This window comes from Tamandua tetradactyla, chromosome 6 (assembly GCF_023851605.1).
Source record: "Tamandua tetradactyla isolate mTamTet1 chromosome 6, mTamTet1.pri, whole genome shotgun sequence".
Taxonomy (NCBI): domain Eukaryota; kingdom Metazoa; phylum Chordata; class Mammalia; order Pilosa; family Myrmecophagidae; genus Tamandua; species Tamandua tetradactyla.
This window is the reverse complement of record NC_135332.1, coordinates 37,935,040-37,958,061: the sequence shown is the minus strand read 5'-3', so window position 1 is coordinate 37,958,061 and position 23,022 is coordinate 37,935,040. Positions and strand designations below refer to the sequence as shown.

General features: G+C 37.9%; 1 protein-coding gene across 2 annotated transcripts; it reads left to right on the top strand.

The window, feature by feature from the left end:
* Positions 1 to 4,552: 4,552 nt before the first annotated feature.
* COIL (coilin) lies at positions 4,553 to 21,065 on the top strand. 2 transcript variants are annotated; one of them, XM_077164867.1, is made up of 7 exons: positions 4,553 to 4,843; positions 10,911 to 12,021; positions 12,145 to 12,231; positions 12,698 to 12,745; positions 15,472 to 15,541; positions 18,155 to 18,243; positions 20,104 to 21,065. In XM_077164867.1, the coding sequence occupies exons 1-7, from the start codon at positions 4,599 to 4,601 to the stop codon at positions 20,179 to 20,181; spliced, it is 1,728 nt and encodes a 575-aa protein (XP_077020982.1). In that variant the 5' UTR covers positions 4,553 to 4,598; the 3' UTR covers positions 20,182 to 21,065. The 2 variants fall into 2 exon arrangements, with proteins under 2 accessions (XP_077020982.1, XP_077020983.1); XM_077164868.1 differs by lacking the exon at positions 4,553 to 4,843 and adding an exon at positions 4,956 to 4,999.
* The last annotated feature ends 1,957 nt before the right edge of the window (positions 21,066 to 23,022 follow it).

Here is a 23,022-nt window from a genome sequence, read left to right as displayed (position 1 = left end):
AAAGCATGTTTCAGAGCTCCATTACTGCTCCAACCCAGCTCTTGGAGAGCTGGAGCTGGACCTACCCAAAGGCCAAAGGACATGTCAGGTACAGAGTCAGACATGAATTTTGTTAGGACTTTCGAACGGGAAAAGATCTTCCAGGGTAGAGACCTCCCATGGAAAATGAAGGTTATAGCACTCTGCAAAAGGACAGGGAGTACAAGGGCTTATAAGGGTTTTGGACAAGGGTCCTATTAATAGTAATATTATTAGTGACAGGAAAACTAATTCAACTTTATACATGTGGGTTACATTGGAATACAGTTTAATTCTAGAGTCTCAAACCCAAATAATAGTAAATGAGGAACCAGAGACAAATGGGATGGCTCAATCCATTGTACATGTTAGCCAGGATGAGACAGGGCACTAGAACACACTGATGAGGACACGGACCAGTTATGACATCCAGTAGGATCTGTTAGTGTCAGCAACCTCACCTCCAGCCATGCGCCCACAAGGCCCCACCCCTCCAAATAAGGAACCACTTAGAGCTCCAAATAAATCCTGCTTTCTTGCTTGACACATGCTGAGTCCTTCACCCAGAGTGTCCTCCTTTCATGAGCCCAATGACTTTCACATTTGAGATCCAGCTCAAGTGTCTGATTGTCAGTGAAATCTTCCCCTGTTCCACCAGTGTCGTGCATTCTGCTTCTTTAGCCTCTGTACCTCTCATCAATGATAACACTCACCCCGCCACATCATCATTTGTCATTTACATGTAGTTTCTCCCGTGGGACTGGAAGCAGCCTGCGGGCAGGGCTGTATGTGTGTGTGTGCTATATCCTTCGCAGGATCCCTAGTGACTAATATCATGCCTGGCACATAGCCTGAGCATTGTAATTGTTTGTTAAATAAAATAATGATTTCTCCATTTTTTCCCTTGGTATTTATTAAAGACCTATAGAGCATACAAAAGGCAAAAGTCTCCAAAAGATGTTTCTGTGTAGCTGAAGTCTCTACCTAGATATTTCCATCTAGCTTCTTTAGATACACAGTAGAACTTGAAGGTAAAAATGTTGAAAAGCAAGAAAAACACCTATTTAAATGGCATATTTTAAAAAATTGTTTAATATAACAAATATACAAAGTAAAGAAAGAAAAAAGCAGTAATTCTCAAAAAGCATGATATGACAAGTAGTTAAAGAACAGATCCCATAGTTTGTCATGGGCTACCATTCCATCGTCTCAGATTTTTCCTTCCAGCTGCTCCAAGACACTGGAGGCTAGAAGGAATATTAATACAGTGATTTTGCAGCCATACTCATTTGTTAAATCCCATTTTCTTATTATTCCTCCTCCTTCTCCTTCAATCCTTATCCCAATCTATAGAGATCTTTGGGGAATACCTGTTCTGACTCCTTCATGTTGAGAAGAGGTGTCCACACTAAAGGATAGGGGGATGCAATTAATTGATAATCCTGGAGGGGCTGGTCCCTCTGAGTTTCAGGATTTATCTGACCTAGGAACCCTCTGGGAATTTTATGTCCTAGGAAGGCAAACCTAGTTCATGAAATCTGTACAGAGTCTCAATTTGAGCCCTAGGTTCAACTGGCATATTTAAAGACCAACCAGATCGCATAGACTAAATAAAGCTATCAGCATTTTACTTAACAAAATGACTGCAGTTGCAGTTTAGTCATGTCATGTCATGTAGGAGGTAAGGGTATGCCCACTGGAGCTAGATTGCCAGAACTGAATCCTGACTCTGCCTCTTGCTAGCTGTGTGACCGTGGGCAAATTACTTAACCTTTCTGTTCTTAAGTGTCATCATTTACAAATAAGAAATTTTAGAAGGCAATAATACTGCCTTCTTCATAGGATTTTAGAGGGGATTGTATCAGATAACATAAGTACAGCACTGATAGGATGGCCCATAACATTTTCTACACATCAGCTGTAACTGTTCTTCTCATCATAGATAGCTAGGATAGGGAGAATAGAAATACCCAGTATAATGAATGAACATTGCAAAATACATATAAGGACACAGAGTTATGTACCCACTACCCAGCTTTATTAAAATAATGTTAACACTTTAGTTCTGGTTGTTTTTGAAAGAGCATGGATAAGATTCCATCTTTTGTCTACAGTCAAGGTGACAATGGTAGGGGAATCATTGATACATGAAGTCTAATGTGCTGGCCTGAAACTGTTATGTACCCTAGAAAAGCCATGTTCTTTATTCTAATCCAATCTTGTGGGGGCAGTCCTACTGTTTGGGTGGGATCTTTTAAAAGTTGTTTCCATGGAGATGTGACCCACTGAGTTGTGGGTAGGACTTTTTGATTAGGTGGCTTCCGTGGAGATGAGTTTCTGCTCATTCAAGGTGGGTCGTAATCCACTTACTGGAGACCTTTAAGAATAGTGGAATTTTGGAAAAAGCTTAGAGCCGACACAGAGAAATGTCTGTGAGATGCAGAAGGAAAATGCTTCCAGGGAAACTGTTTGAAACCAGAAGTCAAAGGATCAGTAGATACCAGCCACCTGCCTTCCCAGCTGACAGAGGGTTCTGAATGCCATTGGCCTTTCTGAGCCAAGGTATGGTTCTCTGCATGCCTTAGTTTGGACATTTTAATGGTCTTAGAACCGTAAACTTGTAATTTAATAAATTTCCTCTATAAAATCCAACCCATTTCTGGTATATTGCATTTCTGGTAGCATTAACAAACTAAAACATCTAGTAATGCCCTGAGCAGCTTCACCTAATTGGGATTAACTACTTCTTAGATGTTGATATGCCCTTCCAATTCTGTCAAAGGCATATTTATAAACAATTTATTTCAACTGTGGGATTAAAATGTAAATAAATCTATATATGATGGCTCACGAGTATCTGTCTCTTTGTACACCTGTCATGAAAATATATAGGTCCTACTATATATTTTTCCACAGGCAATGGAAAAATCTTAAAATCCACAATCTCCATTTTGATTGAGCTGTCATTTTACCTGTTTCATCTAATTTTAGCTTCACCTACCCAGCCACCTCCAAATGCAAGAAAAAGTGGGATAATAATAATTTGTTCAGTCTTATAAGAGTCTTCCCAGATATTGAGAAGATGAACAATTCCAATGACTGGATAAAAATTCCTTTGGAAAACTATGTGGATCTCAATTCTTTGTTTTTAACATTGAACAAGAACCTAACTGAGTGGTTAGCTAATGAACATTAACAATTTTAAAAGATAGATTACTAGCTGACTTTTAGCATGTAAGTTGGAAGGAATTCAAAGAGTTTACTAGCATTTTCAATAACATGAGCCCCTCCATTTTCATCTACCTAATTATGTGAACAAGTTTTCTCAGGGCTTTACATCTATAAAAACAAGAATATAAGTCTGGAATTGATATGGAGCCCTCCTTCATTTATTAATATTTATACATGGATACTTGGCCTCATTAAACCCAGCTTCACATATTTCATTAAGAGACACATTCCCATGCCCATTTTATTTTCCCTGTTTAATAAGTTTGATTCAAATGGGTGTTTTGTGCTCCTTTGCTGAATTGTGCTCCACTAATGATTATAATGAAAATTTAATCCAGATGACTCAGAGCATTAGATTATAGGAAAATGAAACTTTCCCCCCCACATTTCCATGTATCTACTGACTGCCAAGTATCAACCACTTAGTCCTTAAGCCACCTTCAGGAAGTTACATGGCCTCTCTGAATCTCATTGCTTTTCTTTTTAATCTTCAAAATAGGGTTAATAGTATATTACCCATAAATTTGTCATTGAAATTAAAGGTGTTATATATTTTGTGGGAGAAATGGAATGACATTCAAGTTCAAGGAGTAAAAGGTATGATGTAAAATTTCTGATTTATTTACCTAATGGTAAATAAGAAAGGTTTATTTTTATATTTTTAAATATGAATGTTGTTGGGTATTGAATTACTAAGGCATTTATATTCTACTGGATACATTTAAAAGAGTGACTGAAGGTAAAATGTCAATATTTAAAATACGCTACGAATTACATCTTTTAGAACTCTTTATGATGAAAAATTTTATTTGTCAAGTAAATGTTCTGGTATAGATTTTTTGTTTGTTTGTTTTTTTATCTTTTTTTCGGTCTTTTTTATATGGGAAGTGGTAGGTTTTTACGGAAAAATCATGACGAAACACACGGTTCTCAGATACCCGCCTCCCTTATTAACATTTTGCATTAGTGTAGTGCCTTTATTACAATTGATGAGAGAATATTATTTTAATTGTACTATTTAGTTCTTTAAAATTATTTTAGGTATATGAGTATCTTAGACGACCACTGTTTAAGAGAAGGGTTTATCTAAAGATATTTGGCTAAATGGAGTCTGCATAGTCTCGGTAGGAAAGTAATAAAGGCATTTCATTTATATTCGGCCTTAGCCCTGCAGTGAACAGAATTGAATTGAACCAACCTTCTTTCGCGTTCTTCCATTTCGCGAAACGTGTAGTAGCCGCTTGTCGCCAACAGGTGGCACTCGTTAAAAGGCTCCGGGGGCGGGCTGCCTGAGCACGCCTCTCCTTACCGCTTTGGTATCTCACGGCTTCCGTTGGGCTTCGAACAAGATGGCAGCCTCCGAGACGGTTAGGTTACGGCTTCAATTTGACTACCCACCGCCAGCTACTCCGCATTGCACGGTCTTTTGGCTTCTGGTCGACTTAAACAGATGCCGAGTAGTTACCGATCTCATTAGTCTCGTACGCCAACGGTTCGGCTTCAGTTCTGGGGCCTTCCTAGGTCTCTACCTGGATGGGGGGCTCCTGCCCCCTACCGAGAGCGCGCGCCTGGTGCGGGACAACGACTGCCTTAGGTGCGCGGCGGGGTTTGGGTGTGGGAGGTGGCCGCGGACGCGTGGACCTGGGGGAAGAGGGCGTTCAGGTACCTGGAGACCGTGAGGGAGTGGGGGTTGGGGGACTCTAGAAGCGCCACTGCTAAAAATGCAGATTCGTGGACCCCTGAGACTCAGGTTGGTGCAGCCAGGTGTGGGTGTCCAGGAATCTACATATTAAGGAGCATCCCTCGCGGGGTGCTTCTGAGACCGGTGGTTTGTGGACCAAACTTTCACGCTTTGAAGTTTAAGGGCAGGGCCCGTGCCTTGATTGGATAAGCTTTTAGTAAGGTAAACAGTGGGTTACGATCACATGGTGCCAGTGTGCCTGAGACCTGGCCTTCCCCTTAGCGGATCTTGGAGTCAGGTGTTGGAGACCCAGACAAACTCATGTTTCCTTCGTTACGCGCAGGGTGCCCAGCCTTAGTCTACCCGCAATATCCCCTAAGCCTCCGCTTGTTCTGTGTCTCACTTGGGTGTTTTGGGGCGTCGCTCAAATAGGTGCTTGGAAAGTTCTCTTGGATTGTGAATTGGGAGAACATAAGATACTTGTAAATGTGCTTTTGGACTTTTTGTAAAATGCTTCTGAGGTGCATAACAGGAGCAGTTGTAGTATGGATTGTCCATGTGTGGTTGATTTGTCTCAATAAAAGGATGAGATGTGATCATTCCAGTTTAGACTCATAGTTTAGACTCATTTGAGATTTCTTTTCTTTTCTTTTTTTTTTAATGCTAAAGCTGCATTGAATTAATTCCAGAGTTGTGGACCTGCCCGCTTCCTTTTGCTTGCTATTCAATGTTTCTTTCCCCAGAGCATGTCAGGATCCTAAGATTCCTTTAGAATATCGGATAATTTAATTAGAAACAATTACTATGTCTTTGAGTCTCTGTTTCTCTCTCTCTTTTAAATCAGCAACACTATGATTTATTAATAATCTTCATCTGTTTCTTATGACAATTTAAAATAGTCTAAATTTCAAAAGAAGTTTTTTTTAATTAAATGTGAAGTAGATCTCCATTCTCTCTGCTACTCAGGGACTATTTAAATACTACAGTTTAAGGACTCTGTCACCTCCTAGTAAGTTTGCTTTGTGAACTGTCCCCTGCCTGATGAATGAATAACTTACCACTAGCTAACTATAGTTATGTTTCAATTAATGAATCATCTGGGATTTATACTCTTTATAATGAAGTTAAAAATGTGAAAAACAAACCATGTGTGGGAGACCTGGGTTTGATTCCTGGCCCATGTACCCCAAAAAACAAACCATGAAAGCTGTCGTAAATAATAAATACAGCAAAATAGCAGGCAGAATCCTTCCTAAATGCTTCAGATGCACGATTGCATATTGCCCAGAAATAATGCTGCTGCTGGCTTCAGTGGTGAGTGGAGCAGCCCTTAGTAAAAAAAAAAAAAAGCTGAATTTGGAAAAATTTTGTTTGTTTTTGTTGTTTCACACCCTCAACCATTCTCTTCTGGTTTCCCCTGCACAAGCTCACTTATTTCAGGGCTACAGAAGAAAGCATAGTCTGTTCTCAGGGTACTTAATGCTGTTGGAGTAAACCAAACTGATCAGTTTCATGCCTTTGTATATATCTTTTGTGATGCAAACAATAAAGCTGAAAATTAGTTCAGAAAGAAGAGATCAGGGTGAAATGAAAATGGTCAAGGAATTCAGCAGTATCTTGAAGGATGAGGAGGAAGTGTTATGGTGAAAGCACAATTGTGGAGGCAAGAGCTAGCCTGGTTTGGTAAAGAGATGAGTGTGACTAGCAGAAGGATTCTGTTGGAAGTACTGGGGGTATTTAAAGAAGTTTATTTCAGGAAAGATGGTACAGGATGATAGGAATCCTTCATTTTTAGCCTGAGACACTGGATTTGTTGCAGAATTTTGAGTTTCAAAGTTAAATAGGCATTGTTGTACTTGCAGGCCGCTGCCGGTCTCCACAGCCCATTCTCATTCTATTAGGCTCCTGGAATCTGACTTCAGCTACACTCCCAGGTTGTTAACTGAGCTCTTGAAAGTGGTATCCAACTCTGCTGGAAGAAGGAAATGCTCCCATTTGCTTGGATCCCCCTGAACAGGTGTTCTCATAGTGGTGTGTGTGGTTGGCTGCACCTATTTGTTTGAAGATTGACCAGGTAGAATGGAGCTCACTCTGTAAGGAAACATAGTGCATTCTCTCCTTCATTCCGTTTGACTCTCTGTGGCATTTGATGCTTGATTAAATAATAGAGATGTGTTCTTATTTCTTGTTGCTATAGGGAGTGGCCCCTTGGATAACTTTAGATACCCATTGAAATGCCTATGGGGGCTTTTGTCCTCCAGGCTGAGGATAATTTGGTTTCCTTGCATGTCAGAGAAGATAGTTTCCATTAAAATCGTCCAACTGTGTGCAGCTGTAGGTTTCTTGAGACTAAATATTATTTCGCAGTATGCTAATGGTTTCTAGGGTATCAAATATTGAGATCTACTCTCTTGTGTCAAGGCCCATGTTGATCTAATGCCTATGGGCAATAAACAGAGACCAATGTATATACATATTATATATACAAATATATAATATATATATGCACATATACACTTACCCTTTTTAAATACAGATGTCATTGTAACATACATATTGCTCTGCACCTTGCTTTTTTTTAGGTAACATGGGTATCTTTAATTTCAGTATATAAAGTCTGTGTGGTGCATCATTCCTTTTAAATGCCACAGAGTACTCCTTTGTGTGACCATGTCATAATTTATTTAACCAGTCCTTTTATTAATGAACATTTTTTTGTCTTCCTTTTCCACTATTACTCACTGTTGCTCCCTGGCCAAAGAGAGGGTACATTTTAAAATTTGATAGGTACTGCCTAAATAGGTCTGTACATATACCAACAATATGTGAGTTTCCTTTGTTCATTATCATGTGAGAGATAGGAGAGCAGAGTGATTAAGAGCTCAGGGTCTAGAGTATGAATTTCTGCTCTACAGTCTTATCTGTGTGTCCTTGGTCAAGTAACTTGACCTCTCTGAAGGTGATAATGGAGGCTCTGCTGCAGCTGAGCAGAGGTAGCAAGGAATAAGTGGGACCCAGAGAGAGTTCAGGACCCCCTTCTACCCTCCTTGTCAAATTTCACCTCCATTTGATGTGACGATTTTATTAAAAACCCACCAATTCCTGCCCTCAGAGCACTAACATTAATTGTATAGATAAAAATTAGAGCTAATGTTTGGAAAGCACTTGTTCTTAAGTCAGGTACTTTTCTAGGTATATAACAGCTCATTTGAATACTATAGTAATCATTATTCCTATTTTACAGATGAGAAAAGCAGAGGCAATTTTTAAAAAAAACTTAAGTGGCAGAAGAAGGATTTGAACTGAGGAATCACCATGGCTTCAGAGGGCAGGGGTATTAGGTGGGACAGATGGGCATCAAGCATTTGCATGCCTTGGTGCCAAAATCACTGGCTAGTATGACATCTCCTTGCCTGGGGCATGACACAGTTTGTTCCAGGAACGCTTAGAGACAGGCTAACAGAGAAGACCCCCAGCCTGTGGGCCAGCGAACAGTCAGGGCAGTCCTCAGAGATGCCCACCTGGGGTTCCCTGGAGTTGGATGGTATGATGACTTCCTGTGAAGCACAGCTTGGTTCTCAGGAGTCCCAGTGAGGAGCCTGTGGTGGAGCCCTGGAGCAGGATTTTCAGGGCTGATTGATTTTGGCATCAACCAGTCAGATCAGAAGCTGGCTAGAAATGCTGAAGCAAGATTCTTGAAGCGGCTACACTGGGCGAGGTGTTAACTAACCTTTTAGTACCACGAAGCAGGAAGGTCTTAGGGGAGGAGCCAAGCTGAGAGTGGGTGCCACTCCAGGTTCAGAGAATGAACTTTACCAACTTATTGAGAAGCATTACAGTGAATGTGGATAGAGCACATAATATAGAGTGAAAACAACTTGCAGGAGAGCACATGAAGTATATCATTTATATAAAATTATAGCACATGCAAAATAGTACTTTATACTGTCCAGATATAATACCTATGTGATAAAGACATAAAGGAATTAATGGATATAATGGACACAAAATACAGGGTTTTATTTCTTAAATTGGGTATAGTTTACATAGCTAGCTGTTCATTATAATTTTCTTCCTCCTTTTTTTCTACTTAAATATTGCTAAATAAAATGAAATCACCACAGTGAATACCTTTGTACAAACATGCGCATGATTCTATGATAAAATCCTAGATGTGAAATTGTAGATTTAAAGGAAATAGTTGCGTTGTGATCAAGCTACCAAATTTGCCCTGCAGAGAGTTTGAATGAGAAGTGGAGGGTCTGTTTTAAAAGTTTATTGTAATCAAATCTCTCATTGTTAGTTGTCCATGTGTTTTATCCATTCACTTCTGTTTGTAAAAGAATAACTAGGTACCTTGTCTGATCCAGGTAGAGAATTGAAGAACATTTCCAAGGAAAGTGTACCTTGAAAGCAACAGTAACCAAGCAGATCCAGGCAAACCATTTCTTGTCTCTGGATGACATTCTGACTTTCTGACTCTCAATGTTAATGTTTCAATGTGAAATTATTGTTCTTTTTGGGAAGAGCTGGTAGTGAGGCTGCAATGATTACAGATCATGCCTTCATGCCAAGTATCCACAAGTCCATGGTCATAAGAATGGGTAAGATGATGCTAGGGGCTGACTTAGAAAGCAGGATGGTGTGCAAGTACCTGTGAAAGGCATAAACCACAGTGACTGAACAGGAAGTCTTATAACCATTTACAAAGATTGATGGAAAGCTGGGTCTCAATCGGTAGTCCCAGAATTGAAACTTTAATCATAGCATTGCTACTAGTAAAAACAAATTGATCAGGAATGTCAGAGAACAGCAATGCTCTGGAAGTTCCCCTGTAGTTCTTAGATTCACAGGTTGCCAACCTAGCTTTTGCAAATTTAAAAATTGCTTCCTTGTTTCTAGGTGCTGAAGTCCAGAGCTGGGAGCAGAGGATAATGTGTATCCTACAGCTTGAACCTCTGATCTTTCAGGACTTTTTCTCTATATAGCCTTCTCTAGATATCAGTAGCTCTTACTTTGTCTTGATCCATATGGGTCTGTATATTTGTATATTCTAAAGAATTGAGGGTGTTTGTTTTTTGGACCCCACATTAAAGTAAAGCTGCAGGATTATTGTGTTTAAAAAAGTTTAAAGTATGTGTTTTTATCATTCACCAATTATACTTTATTTTAAAATATGATTATATCTTTTCCTGGTTGCTAAAAAATTGGTGAAATATATAGCTGGTTATAAATACAGCCTAAATATAATGTATCCTCTCAGTAGGCTTTTTTGAGTACCCACTGTGTGCCCGACGTTAGGAACATTCTCTTGACCTTTGTTTATTGGACTGCACATGTTAGAATTAGCCATTGCCAGTTCATGGAAGAACAGAATTGCTTTCCTATAGTGAAATATTTTTGAATGAATTATCATGGAATTTTATGGATCACTGTCACTACGTCAGAGAACATAAATTGTTTAGTGTTGTCCTAAATTTAAACAAAATAAAAATAAAATCTGGTTTTTGAAAAATCAGCCCACAGTCCACAACAAAAATGGATATTCAGCATTATCACCTTTTGGAGCAGGCAATATAATGTACTGGAAAAATTATGAGCTTTGATGTTAGAAAAATTAAGGTTTTAATCCCATTTCTGCTACTAATTAGCTGTGGCTCTTGGGCAAATTATTTGTCGGAACTATAATTTTGTGTTCTAGAAAATGAAGGACACCTACTTCAGGGTGGTGTTTAGGTGAGAGAAAATGCTTGGGATGCAGGAGATATTCAGTAAATAAAACCAGTCATCTGAAAGTAGATTATAAATGTTGTCAAATTAGTCATTTTGTCAAAAAGAGCCTTTTTTCTTCAGGGAGTTGGCATTTTTTCATTGATGAATGATAGTGATAATTCGCAAAGTCATCTCAGTATATATAACTACATTCTGGTGACATGCTTGTGAGTTAATTCACTCTAGCTTTCTGTTTTTCTTTTGACAGAGTTAAATTAGAAGAGAGAGCAGTTGCCGAGAATTCTGCAGTAGTCACTAATGGTGATGGTACACATTTAATACCTCGAAAAGCTAAGAAGCGGACGCTTAAGTTTGAGGAGGAAGAAGCTGAACTAGGTTACAAGTATTCAAAGAAGCAATGGAAAAGGCAAGAAAGCAATAATGAGAAGACCGTGAATCTGGAACCAAAAGTTGCTACAGATCAGAGTGTGAGAAAAAAAAACAAGAAGAAAAATAAAACAATATGTGGTGTAATGAATGATGATGATGAAGAGGAGGAGACCAAAAGAAAATCACCAAAGAAAAACGAGAAATGTGAATATAAAAAACAGACAAAGAATCCCAAGTCTCCTAAAGCACAGACAGCAAAAGAGTGGACCATTCAGAGCTGTAGTTCTTCAAAAGGTTCTCCTGGAAGAAATAACCTAGTTAAAGGTAAAAAGAAAGATGGTGGAGGCATTTGTGCAAAAGATAGCCCCAGTTCCTGCTCAGAGTCAGAGTCTTCTAATGAATCAACCAGTGATGAGCACAGCAATGTCACATTGGAGGTCAATAAATCCTCTGAGAAAATATCATCTGAGCTATCAAAGGAAGGATCCTGTCTGAAAAACATAACCGTGAACAAACTGTCTGCAAAAACTGGCTTTAACTATACCCCCACTAAGGGCAAGACAAAGAAAACATCATCTTCTAGTTCAGACTCCAGTTCAGAGTCAGATGAACAGTGCATGATATCCAAGAGCACGGCGGTATATGCTGCAGGTTTCTTAAAGACCACAGGCCTCTCTGCCGGGAATGGTTGTCCAGGACCAGGGCAGTCCTCACAGACTCCGAGTGCTACCGAATGGAAACACTCTGACTCAAATAGTGGCAGACAGGCTCCTGGTCCTCCTCCCAACTTGTCTGTCCCCACCGGTTTGGGAAGAGGATGGGGTAGAGGAGAGGACCTTCTTTCTTGGAAGGGAGCCAGGGGACGGGGAATGCGGGGTAGAGGACGAGGACGAGGTCAAACCATTCCTTGTGTTTTAAACAGAAACAGTGACTATCAAAAGCAGCAGCAATTAAATGAATTGCTAACAAATTCATCTACTATTATTCAGGTAAGTAGTACTGTGAATTTACCTCTCACCTTCTCCACATAGTGTGCCTGGAGTTGGTATCATGGGTTCAGAGTGTCTCACCAGCCCTAAGTCATTGGCTAATGAACAAACACTCTTTTTCAGAATCCAGTAGAGATACACAAGAAGGACTACAGTATGTTACCGTTATTAGCAGCTGCTCCTCAAGTTGGAGAAAAGATTGCATTTAAGGTACATTTAAAAAGAATAACTGCAGCAAAAAAGGTTAATTTAGCCTCCAGATAAACTGACTTAATAGATCAAGTTAAATATATCTATAAAAACTCTTCCTCCTGGACTGTGCAACCCGAACAATGAACCCTATTGTAGACTATGGACTAGGGTTAATATTACAATTATAAAAATGCTCTTTCACGAATTGTTAACAAATGTACCACGCCAAAGCAAGGTGTTTAATAATAGAGTGGTGTATGGTAACTCTATTTTGTGCATGGTTTTTCTCTAAACCTACCACTTCTCTTAAAAAAAAACCTCTTCTTCCTGGAATTCCAGCTTTGCCACAGGTTCATACTAGGGACTCCAGAGTGGTGGAGGTGGGCACCCCAACATTACACATTTACTGGAGAGTGTGATAGAGGAGCTATGGGAATGTGTGAGTTTGATTTGTGTATTTATGAGGTTTTTTCCTGCTTTTTAGCTTTTAGAACTAACATCCGATTACTCTCCTGATGTCTCTGAGTACAAGGTAAGGCTGATTATTTAAAAACAATCAGTTGTCAGTATAGTCATCTGTCAGTGTATTAAAAAAGATAAATAATATTTAATACTGCTTTTATGGATAATATAGATTATTTGAGTAATGATATCAAAGTTGAAAATGTAAGCTCTTTAGTAGCAGAAAAGTATAGAATGGAAATGGGAAAATTATAGAATGAAAATGATGAACTCAGTTTTCTTAGTCACTGTTTTCTAACCAGCTTAAACATACAAACTTACCTGAGTACTCTCTCTCCCACAGTCCTAAACTCTGAAAGGCAATAAATTGCTGTCAGTGAGAAAATATAATAGTTTTTAACATAAGAATCTATTTTATGTAGTTGTGAATTACTACTGGTTATTATGGTCTAATATGGTTTCCTTTGAAGTATCAGTTCATCATAGGTAATTCACAAAGGCCATCCTTGAAATTTACTCACTTAATATCTCTAAGGGAGTTCAGATTGGCCAGTGAGCATTATCTCAGTTTAGTAAAAGCTTGGTACAGTCAATGGATCTCAAATTATTTTCCCTTCCCTTTTTTGCCCATGCAGAATTTTGTTGAAAATCTCATAAAATGCCTATTTACTTATTTTGATGTTAATATGCAGAATGTAAGTCCATTTTGAAAAATGAAAATTGGGGGCCACCGTGACTCAGTAGGCAGAGTTCTCGCCTGCCATGCCAGAGACCCGGGTTTGATTCCTGGTGCCTGCCTATGTTAAAAAAAAAAAAAAAACAACTATTTGAAAGTTAAAAAAGACACATGTATCTTTAAAAAAAAATAATTGGCTATGTTAATATTATAATATAGATAAGTACCAGTGCATTTTATTGATTGATGCCATAGAAGACTTAAAATCTTGGTAAGAGCCTTCCCTCAAAAGCAGGCTGTAGGATAAATCAGTTAGTTTAGGGATCTGGTTGGTTAGTTCTAGGTAATGAGTGTATTGTATTTTTTACCTTTTTTGCCATTTACTATCTTCTATGAAGGAAGGAGGTGACCCTAAACCAGGACACTTGAGAGTAAAAGTGTGTGCTACTAATTACTCTGGGAGGAAAAATGTAAATGGACCTGTTTTGGGTAAACCAGTTTGTTTTGTCACCCTATCTATACTAATTTAATGTTGTGATACTTGAAGGAATGGAAATCAATACTTAGTGGATAACATCCCACCACCTCTACATGTTGTAATTCTAGAGGATACTGATTTTTTTAAAGTGCATATTAAATGGGTGTTGCTCATCATGGTAATCACCTTGGAAAGCTGTTTGCTTACTTTAGTTCTCAATGTTTTATGAACTTTTTTGAAATTGCTTTCAGAACAATTTTGAGAATGAAAATATATCCCACTTTTTGGCCTCGAGTGCTGTTATCCAGCTTGATCACCTGCTTTACTTATTAAATTTGTCTCTAAAAGTCACATCTGTGCTCAAAGAATGTAGTCTACCTGGCGCCTCACCCCTATTGAGTCTGGTCTAAAAGATTGTTGATTGTGCTCAGAAATCCTGGGGAGAAGCAGTAGAAATTGATGTTCTGGGTTGGCTTCAACACGTGCCCACACAGGCCGTCTGTCTTACCATAGCCCACAGGCACGGGGCAGGGCATCCTCCTGATGCATTAGGAAGCAGCTCCCACGCCAGAGACCTGGGAGAAGGCAGTTGGACCTTATTAATGAAAAAGTGCCTTCCTCTTCCTGCTTGGGGGTTGTGATCACACTTCTTTTTTTTTTTAACTATTTTATTGTATAGTATAACATATATACAAAGCAAAGAAATAAAAAAAAAAACAATAGTTTTCAAAGCACTCTTCAACAAGTAGTTACAGAACAGATCCCAGAGTTTGTCATGGGCTACCATACGATCCTCTCAGATTTTTTTCCTTCCAGCTGCTCCAGAATATAGAAGGCTAGAAGGCTTAAATATTTTTTTATCATCACAATCGGCTTTTTTTCCCTTCTTTTTTTTTTTTGTGAAAAAATAACATACATACGAAAAAGCAATAAATTTCAAAGCGCAGCACCACAATTAGTTATAGAACGTATTTCACAGTTTGGCAGGAGTTACAATTCCACAATTTTGGGTTTTTACTTCTGACAGCTCTAGAAGACTAAAGGAGAGAACAATTTAATGATTCAGCATTCATATTCATATGTTAAATCCTATCTTTACTGTATAGCATGATCACATTTTTTAAAGAGTTCTGACAGCATCATGAACCAAAGAAGCTCCATTGCAGTATGTGCAGCCTCTCCTGGTAGAGACTGTGATGGTTAGTTTCAAATGAATACTTCACCCTGGCACGGTTTTCCTCCTCCTTTCCTCTGTTCGGGTTCCCAGTATACTCTGTCTTTGAGTCTGTCGGGTCACTGTCTGCCATTTATGATGTAAATCAATCAGTTTTGCCTCTGGGGAGGATTTTCTATATTTCAGTTGAGTATTTATCAGTCCATATGTTTTTTTTTTTTTTTTCACTTGGGCAGGCACCGGGAACCAAACCCGGGTCTCCAGCCTGGCAGGTGAGACGTCTGCCTGCTGAGCCACCATGGCCCACTAAGTCCATGTTTTCTATTTACCCTATCTGTTGATTTGTTTTTTAGTTTCAAAAATTGAGCTAAAGTTCTCATTAAAAATTCGACATTTTAAAGTGTGAAATTCAGTATATTCACAGTGTTCAACATGTTGATTTTTGACTTGGACTTTTATTTTTGAAAGGAAGGAAAAATATTAAGCCACAATCCAGAGACCCAGCAAGTAGATATAGAAATTCTTTCATCTTTACCTGGTGAGTATTTTAGAAGAGAATTTGAAAATATAAACTCTTTATAGCCGCAGTGGTTTTGAAACAGCTTTCATACTCAGGAGAAGCTCTCTTCATTGGCCTCCACTTCATGGGTCTTCAGGATGAGCTGATGCTCTCCACTCTGTCTGCCACTGCAGAGAGACCTGTGCACCATGACTCCCACTAGTTGAGTTCGATGTCTGCCACGAGTCCTGTTGGATTTGTTTTCAGAGCACATAGGCCAGTTGTTCTTATTACTGTAATTATGTAATTTCATTAAAAATTTTATAAACTGATGGAAGCTGATTGCAAAGAGAATTATCTTTGAAACCCAAGATGAATCCTGACTTAGGAGCAGTACTAAAAAAATTGCTGTTGAAGTATATGTGAGCTGGTCAGTTGTAAAAGGGAGAAATTCTGTAAAAATATAGGAAGATTCTGCACTCAGTTTGCCTTGCAAGTTTCTGCATTCTTGGATCACTTTAAAAAACCAACACTGGAAATTGTGGAAATTGCAGACAATACAATAGGGGCATGTTTTATAAAGGAAAGAGAACTCTAAATCAGTGGACTCATAGACTTAGCCCTATTTCAGAAGATTTGCAAATGAATCTACTTTTGTCTGGTAAGTGAAAATAAAATGTCTAAAGTGTGTGTATATACACTCACACATACATTATTATTTTAAATGGTTCTGTGCTTTATCCCTCATTACCCCATCCATTATTAGTTCTGAAAGCCTGGAATAAAAAGGCTTTTATTATATATGGCTTAACTTAAACAGTTATATCTGTTTTAGGGATCCTTAGCCAGAGAGCATAAAGATTTCTCTTTCTTTGGCAGACCCTAAAAAAATTGTTTTCTGTTTATTTTTACATATAGTAGTGAGTAAAAGATTCAAAATCCCAGTAGACAGTAATCAGCCCAAAGAGTTTTTCAACAAAATCCCTTTATGATATTAATTAAATGAATAGGTATAATTTACTCTGATTTTCCAGCTTTCTTCTGTTAGGTTTCATTTTTAGAAATCCCCTTTCTTAGAAATGGTTCATGGACAGAAAAGTTCATCCAGTGTCAAGCTCTGTGGATACACCCTAAGCCCTGCTTCTCAGGGTGATAACGTCCAGTTAGAACTCTCCTTATTTGGGGCACCAAAAATAGGCTTTATCTGTCTCTAATAGAAATACAGGTAATCTTGCTTTACGTGGTTCAGATGTACATGAATTTCAGTTATCAAAGTTTAGTTAAATAACACTGTTCTCCCAACAATCTGATTCAAATTTCCGTTACCATGCTATGTTAACTATAATTACACAAAGTATTGCTAGCTTTTCAGCCCAAAATCACTACATAAATAACAGATGTGTGTCATGACAATCATATTCCTTCTTTCAAAGTCTGTCCATGATTGGTCACTGTTCTTCATTTCACACACAGACAACATAGTGTGAAGTTGCCTTGTTATTGCTCAGTGATGATCCCTATGACATTTACAAAAGTAGATATTTTAAAGAGGGATTTGGTCAGCAAAAGAGCACAGCACAGAAACAAGAAGTATAATTCTGGAAATGAAATTTGAATCAAATGTAAATGGTTTTATAGAATAAATAGCTAACTGTGGGAATGTTGACACTGCTGTTTATTTGGATGTACTACTGACATAAATGACAAAAGTGATTGTGATGAAAAGAATGAAGATGTCCCAGAAGAAGCAACACCAGCAAAAAACTTTTCATTAAAGAAACTCTCAGAGAGATTTCACAACATTAAAAGTGCCAAGGATAAAATGTTAGAAGGTGATCCAAGCCTAGAGAGGAGTAGTGAAATTGTCCTTTCTACGAAAATTTTCAATTCTCCAAGGCATAGAAAAGATGCTCCCTCTGTATTGTAAGGTATTTGAGAAGGCACACACTGTTCAATCTACCTTGATAAGTTTCTTACAAAGAAATAAAATACCTTAATGCTTAATGTTTTTAGTGTTTTAAATTAGTGTATTGTGTAAATACTAGTTTTACTATTTTTTTCATTTCCTTTAACAGTAGGAGTTTTTAATGTTTTGACAAAATTTTAAAGATCCATTGAACAGTAATAAAAATGCTGTTTTAAATAAATAGTAATTTTTGTCCACTAATTATTAGGATTGCTTTGCACAATTTCAGTTCACTTGGTCATTTTTATGGTCCTGTACTGTCTTGCAAAGTGAGGACTGCCTTATTACCAAATAGAAAGCATAATGTTTGAGGACAGAGCAAGATAGTTTTGCAGAACATTTCATGTTTCCTTCCTTGTTGGAACGTATGATTTATCTTTTGGGATTAAAGCAGCTGAGACCATGTGATTCTATTTTCTGGGAGTACTAGTTAGTGACAATTGATCAAGCCCACTTCTTTGAAGAAAAGATTGCCTCTAACAAATGTCCATGAAGCCCCCTCTGCTCAGGCAGGGTTTTCTGTGGATCACCTGGCACTGAGCACTCCATACTTTCTTGTACACACCCATCCTTCACATCAATTAACAATTTATATTTGTTTTTATAATAATATAAGTTCCTGTGGAGGAACATTTTAATTACTGGGAAATGCCTTATTCTCTCTCTTCCCAACCTTCTGATTTCAGCCATGAAAGAACCTGGGAAATTTGATTTGGTTTATCACAATGAAAATGGAACTGAGGTAGTAGAGTATGCTGTCACACAGGAGAGAAAGGTAGGTGGATTTTTTTTTTTGGAACTGCTTGGTCATATATCTCTCTTGACTGATTACTAGTAGTCTGGAGGTAATGTGGTCTAAACGACCTATATTTAGGTCCATAAAGAATCTAGAGCCTGAGGCACTGTGGCCTCCTATGGAGTGGCACTAACAGTGTCAGTGTCAAATTTAGGCACTGTCTTTGATCTCAAAAAGCTAATGTGACATGGTACCCAAATTAACAGATATTTGTTTAAGAGTACAGAATTGGGCGGGCAGCTGTGGCTCAGTGGCAGGGTTCTCGCCTGCCATGCTGGAGACCCGGGTTTGATTCCTGGTGCTTGCCCATGTTAAAAAAAAAGAGTACAGAATTGCTTAAAATAGTTACAGAATTTTTATAGGCTCTAATACAAAAAAGTAGCGTATTTTCATAAATTTTAATAGAAGTATACATTCAGAAAATTGCACATATCATGAGTGTACAGTTGAACAATTTTTACAAATGAATATACTTATATAACCAGCACCCAAGACAAGAGGTAGAACACTCAGCAGCTCCCCAGAAGCCTCACTCATTTCCCCTTGCAGTCATCTCCACCCCTCAAATGTTACCACTATTCTGACTTAATAATTTTGAAGAATAACCTAAAGTGACAATTCTGTCCTTTAACTTTGTTTAAATCCTTAAATTACCATCATTGAAAATATGTGGTTTAGGCAGTTTAGGCATCCCAGATTGTCAGGGTTGCTGATGATGGCTGACTTGTCAGGCTCTGCTAGCATTAAAGTAAATGGAATTTTTATTTAAGAAAATGCTTTCTCCTAAGGTATTTATATTTGAAATGTGATAGGCATTATTCTGTAAATTTCAGTACTTCAAATTCACATTTTATCTAAAATATAAACTGTGGTAATCCTAATTAGAATGTATGTTTTGCTTTGTCTTTCGGATAGATGATTGTCTTAGGGATTTATTCCAAATCTGGTAGGATCAGTAGATTTGACCCAGTCTTTTATACTTCTTTATCTGCGATATATATATTGCAATATATATACCTGGTTCCTTTTTGGTTGAAATGCATTCCTGGGAACTATTGGAAAATTGGACCTTGGAGGCTTTCTTCTCTATAACCTAATAAATGAGACCTGAAATAGAATACAAAGGTTGTAATTACCTTTTTTGATACTAACTGGCCCTTATTCATGCATGCAGTCAGGTGGTATAGTTTTCTTTCTCTGGCTAAAGTGTGAAATGCCTCCTGTTTTGGTTTTGTTTTTGTTTTTTAACTTTTTAACTTTATAATATAGTATATATACAAAGCAAAGAAAGAAAAGAGCAATAATTTTCAGAGCACTCTTCAACAAGTAGTTACAGGACAGATCCCAGAGTTTGTCACGGGCTTCCATACCATCCTCTCAGATTTTTCCTTCTAGCTGCTCTGGAATATAGGAGGAAATGCCTCCTGTTTTTAGGCAGCATAGGATATAAGAACTACAGACTGCATAAAAGGGTATCAACAGTTTAGTGATAACCTATCTGGGCCACATCTGTCTCCCAAGAGGTATGCAGGCCACCTGTCTACTTGGAGCTTGTTGGGGCAAATCCTACTGATCATCTTGCAACCAGCTACCTCCTACCCCCATCCCCTGTTCTAAATTTAAAAAATAGATGAGATGTTATATAAAATTTAGCTGCAGTCTAGGTAAATGCATTCTTATACCCTAACTTTACTCAATTTACTGGGAATCTAAGAATTCCAGTTATTCAAACATTCTGCATAAATGGAAATTTACTTGACTAAAGATTTTAACTTACTTAAACCTTTATTGTTCTCAAAATGAAGTCTCTAAATTTGAGTGTTTTGCCTTTTTCCTCAGATCACTGTACTTTGGAGAGAATTGATTGACCCAAGATTGATTATTGATTCTCCGAATAATAACACAGCAAATACATAACTTGCCTGAGTATGAGATTTCCACCTCATAGTTTATAAATGTCTGTTTGTGAAAGTGATTATATCTGAACTTTTTTAAAAACGAAGATTTGAAAGTTGTATGCCCTTTTGTTATCTTCACTTTACTGCGTAGGATAAAGATCTACCTCATCATTTAAAATAACATAGGTATTGGTTTTTTAGAATTTTTTTTCTTTCAGTTTCAGTTACAACATTTAAAACATGACATTCTCTGCAGGCTTTGTTACATACCAGTATGTATGGTTTCTTGTCTTTTATTTTTTTTGACCATCAAGTAGCAACCGTCAGTAGGAGTTTATAATACCAAGTACAAGACAGTGCTGTATATCTTGTCTTAATAAGCTTTATTAAGTAACGTTTTAAAACATTAACGCATGTTAAATGACATAATTTTTTTAACATTTAAGTTCCATTAAATGTGGAACATCTTGTAAATTGTAAGTATTTTATATTTGCAGTTGTCAAGAGTTAACCAATGATAGTTGGGTTTGTTACAGGCAATTTGAGTAAAAAGGAATCCTTTCACATTTTTCTCAACTTTAAAATAAGGATTCTCAGGGCCTTTTGTAGAACATGGACATAAGACCTCATGTGTGTGCCTGGGGAAGAACTGGCATTTCACTTGGGTGAGTGGTTTTCTGTCAACTTCAACCCAGGGAATGTGTCATCTTGCCACAAGATCCCAAGCACCTGGACGAGTATGCTGGAGTGAGGATCTTGAACAGAGACTTTTCTTTTCTGTTGTTATTTGACACAGAGCTAAAATTGCTAAATATATACTGTGAAAATTGCTTTCTTTTAACAAAAGATCAGATCCCTTCTTCGGCTTTGCAGATTTTTAAATAAAATCATATTGAACTGAAACTTCCAGGCTGAGTTATCATGTTTTGTTGAGTATTGCAAATCATTGTCTTATTTAGCAGTTTTGAATTAGAGATTAGAATTTTTTGTAACAAAGTTTTCCTTGACCAAAGGGTGGTCTTCCAGGGTTTAGTCCAATCGAGTTCATCATATCCAGAAGTTACTGGGCCAATGAAGATGCTGTCCAGTTTTAATCATTGATGTATTTGAGAATGTGGGTTTATTGATTTGTAATGAAATGTATTATTCCAGAAAGAATGAGATTAATGTGAATGATGAGCTCTTGGACTGGGGCTCTTGTGTAGCACACTTTCCTCCCAGATTTGAAAACAAAATTAAGATAACCTATAAATACTGACTAGACCAAAAGGAAATGTTGACCTCAGGGTATATTTTCCTCAAATTGTAATTAGGTTATGAGTCATCTTTTTTACTCTATAGTGATGTTTTTCAAACTATGAGTTGTAGTCCATTAAAAGGGTCATAAAATTGGGCAGGCCACGGTGGCTCAGCAGGCAAGAACGCTTGCCTGCTATGCCAGAGGCCCGGGGTTCTATTCCCGGTGCCTGCCCATGTCAAAAAAAAAAAAAGAGTCATAAAATCAACTTAGTAGGCAGGCAGTGGTGGTTCAGTGGCAGAGTTCTTGCCTGCTATGCCAGAGACCCAGGTTCGATTCTTGGTGCCTGCCCATGTCCAAAAATAAAAGAATCACTTTAGTGATTTATGACCAGATTTTTGAAAGATGAAATAAAATTGAAAAGTAAATAACATATCACACCCAGTAAATTTAAGTTTACTTTATGAAACTTTTTCTCATTTACATAATCCCATGTGTGTACTGGATTACCATGTAAAATATAAATCTATTTTGTATTGCTTGATATCAGGAACGTAATCTCCATGTTACACTGAGACTTGGATACTCTGAAGTACCATTTACCCCAGGAATGAGAGAAAAGTGGGGGAAAGAGATAAAAACAAAGGTGCTGAGCATGAAGTACATGTCAGACATTAAATTTTTGCCTCCTTGCTCCTAGTCAGGTGGTCTAGAAGCAAGTACTATTCTAGTTGAAGAAAATAGTAAATACTCAAATGCCAGCTATTATTATTACATGACTAATCTATGGGCTTAAAGTAGTAGCTCATTTAACCTCTTCCAACCCACTGTTGAATAACTTGCCAGAGACCACCCAGCTAGCAGAGGGAAGGTCTAGTATAACTTCAGAGTAGTGTTCTTTCCCCCAGGATGTGTTGGTGGCTGTCGCTAAAGTGGCTCTATCTTGGCTTTGAGTATAAGCAGCAGTGGGTCACCTGCCTCACATCTCTCCTCTGCTGCCGTTATCCTTGGGAATGTGAACTTTCTGGCTAATTATCCTTCTGCACCTCAACAGTTTTGTCCATCTTCAGATTGTCTGCTCACCATTAAGTTCTGAACTTTTGCCTTAGCTCTCAGATGTTCAACTCTGTATGAAGGACTCTGACCCTGACTTAATCACTCCAATATCCCACTGGATCTTTTTTCCCTTCTTTGAAACCTTCCTGTTCTACAGTACTATCCACATCACTGGTACGATTGGTCTCCTTTGTTGTCCTCATCTTGATTGCTAACATAATTACTAACTTCTCTGAAAGGGTAACATCACAAAAACTTAACAGGTGAAAGAACTAGCCCACTTGAGATGGCATAAATTTTTAACTTCTTTATTTATACCTAAAAAGCAGCTCTTCTAAATGTTCTCCGTAAACTCACCTTCCTCCCTCCATCTCAATTAGGCAGCCTCTTGCCATTTCACAAAGATTAAGACTGCACCTCTCCTTTATCCCTTCCCTTCACTGTAATAACTGTACTAATTGATCTCTTTTCCTTCCAGTTCACTGTTCTCAGCACTTGGTTGTAAAGCCTGCAGTACCAGTCCAGGTACAATCAGGAGAGAGAAACCACATAATAATTTTTTTTTTT

Coding starts and splice junctions, on each gene's coding strand:
- COIL (XM_077164867.1), top strand. CDS start 4,599: ATGGCAGCCTCCGAGACGGTTAGGTTACGGCTTCAATTTGACTACCCA. Junction 12,232..12,697: donor GAGAAAAGATTGCATTTAAG/GTACATTTAAAA, acceptor CCTGCTTTTTAG/CTTTTAGAACTAACATCCGA. Junction 12,746..15,471: donor CTGATGTCTCTGAGTACAAG/GTAAGGCTGATT, acceptor TATTTTTGAAAG/GAAGGAAAAATATTAAGCCA.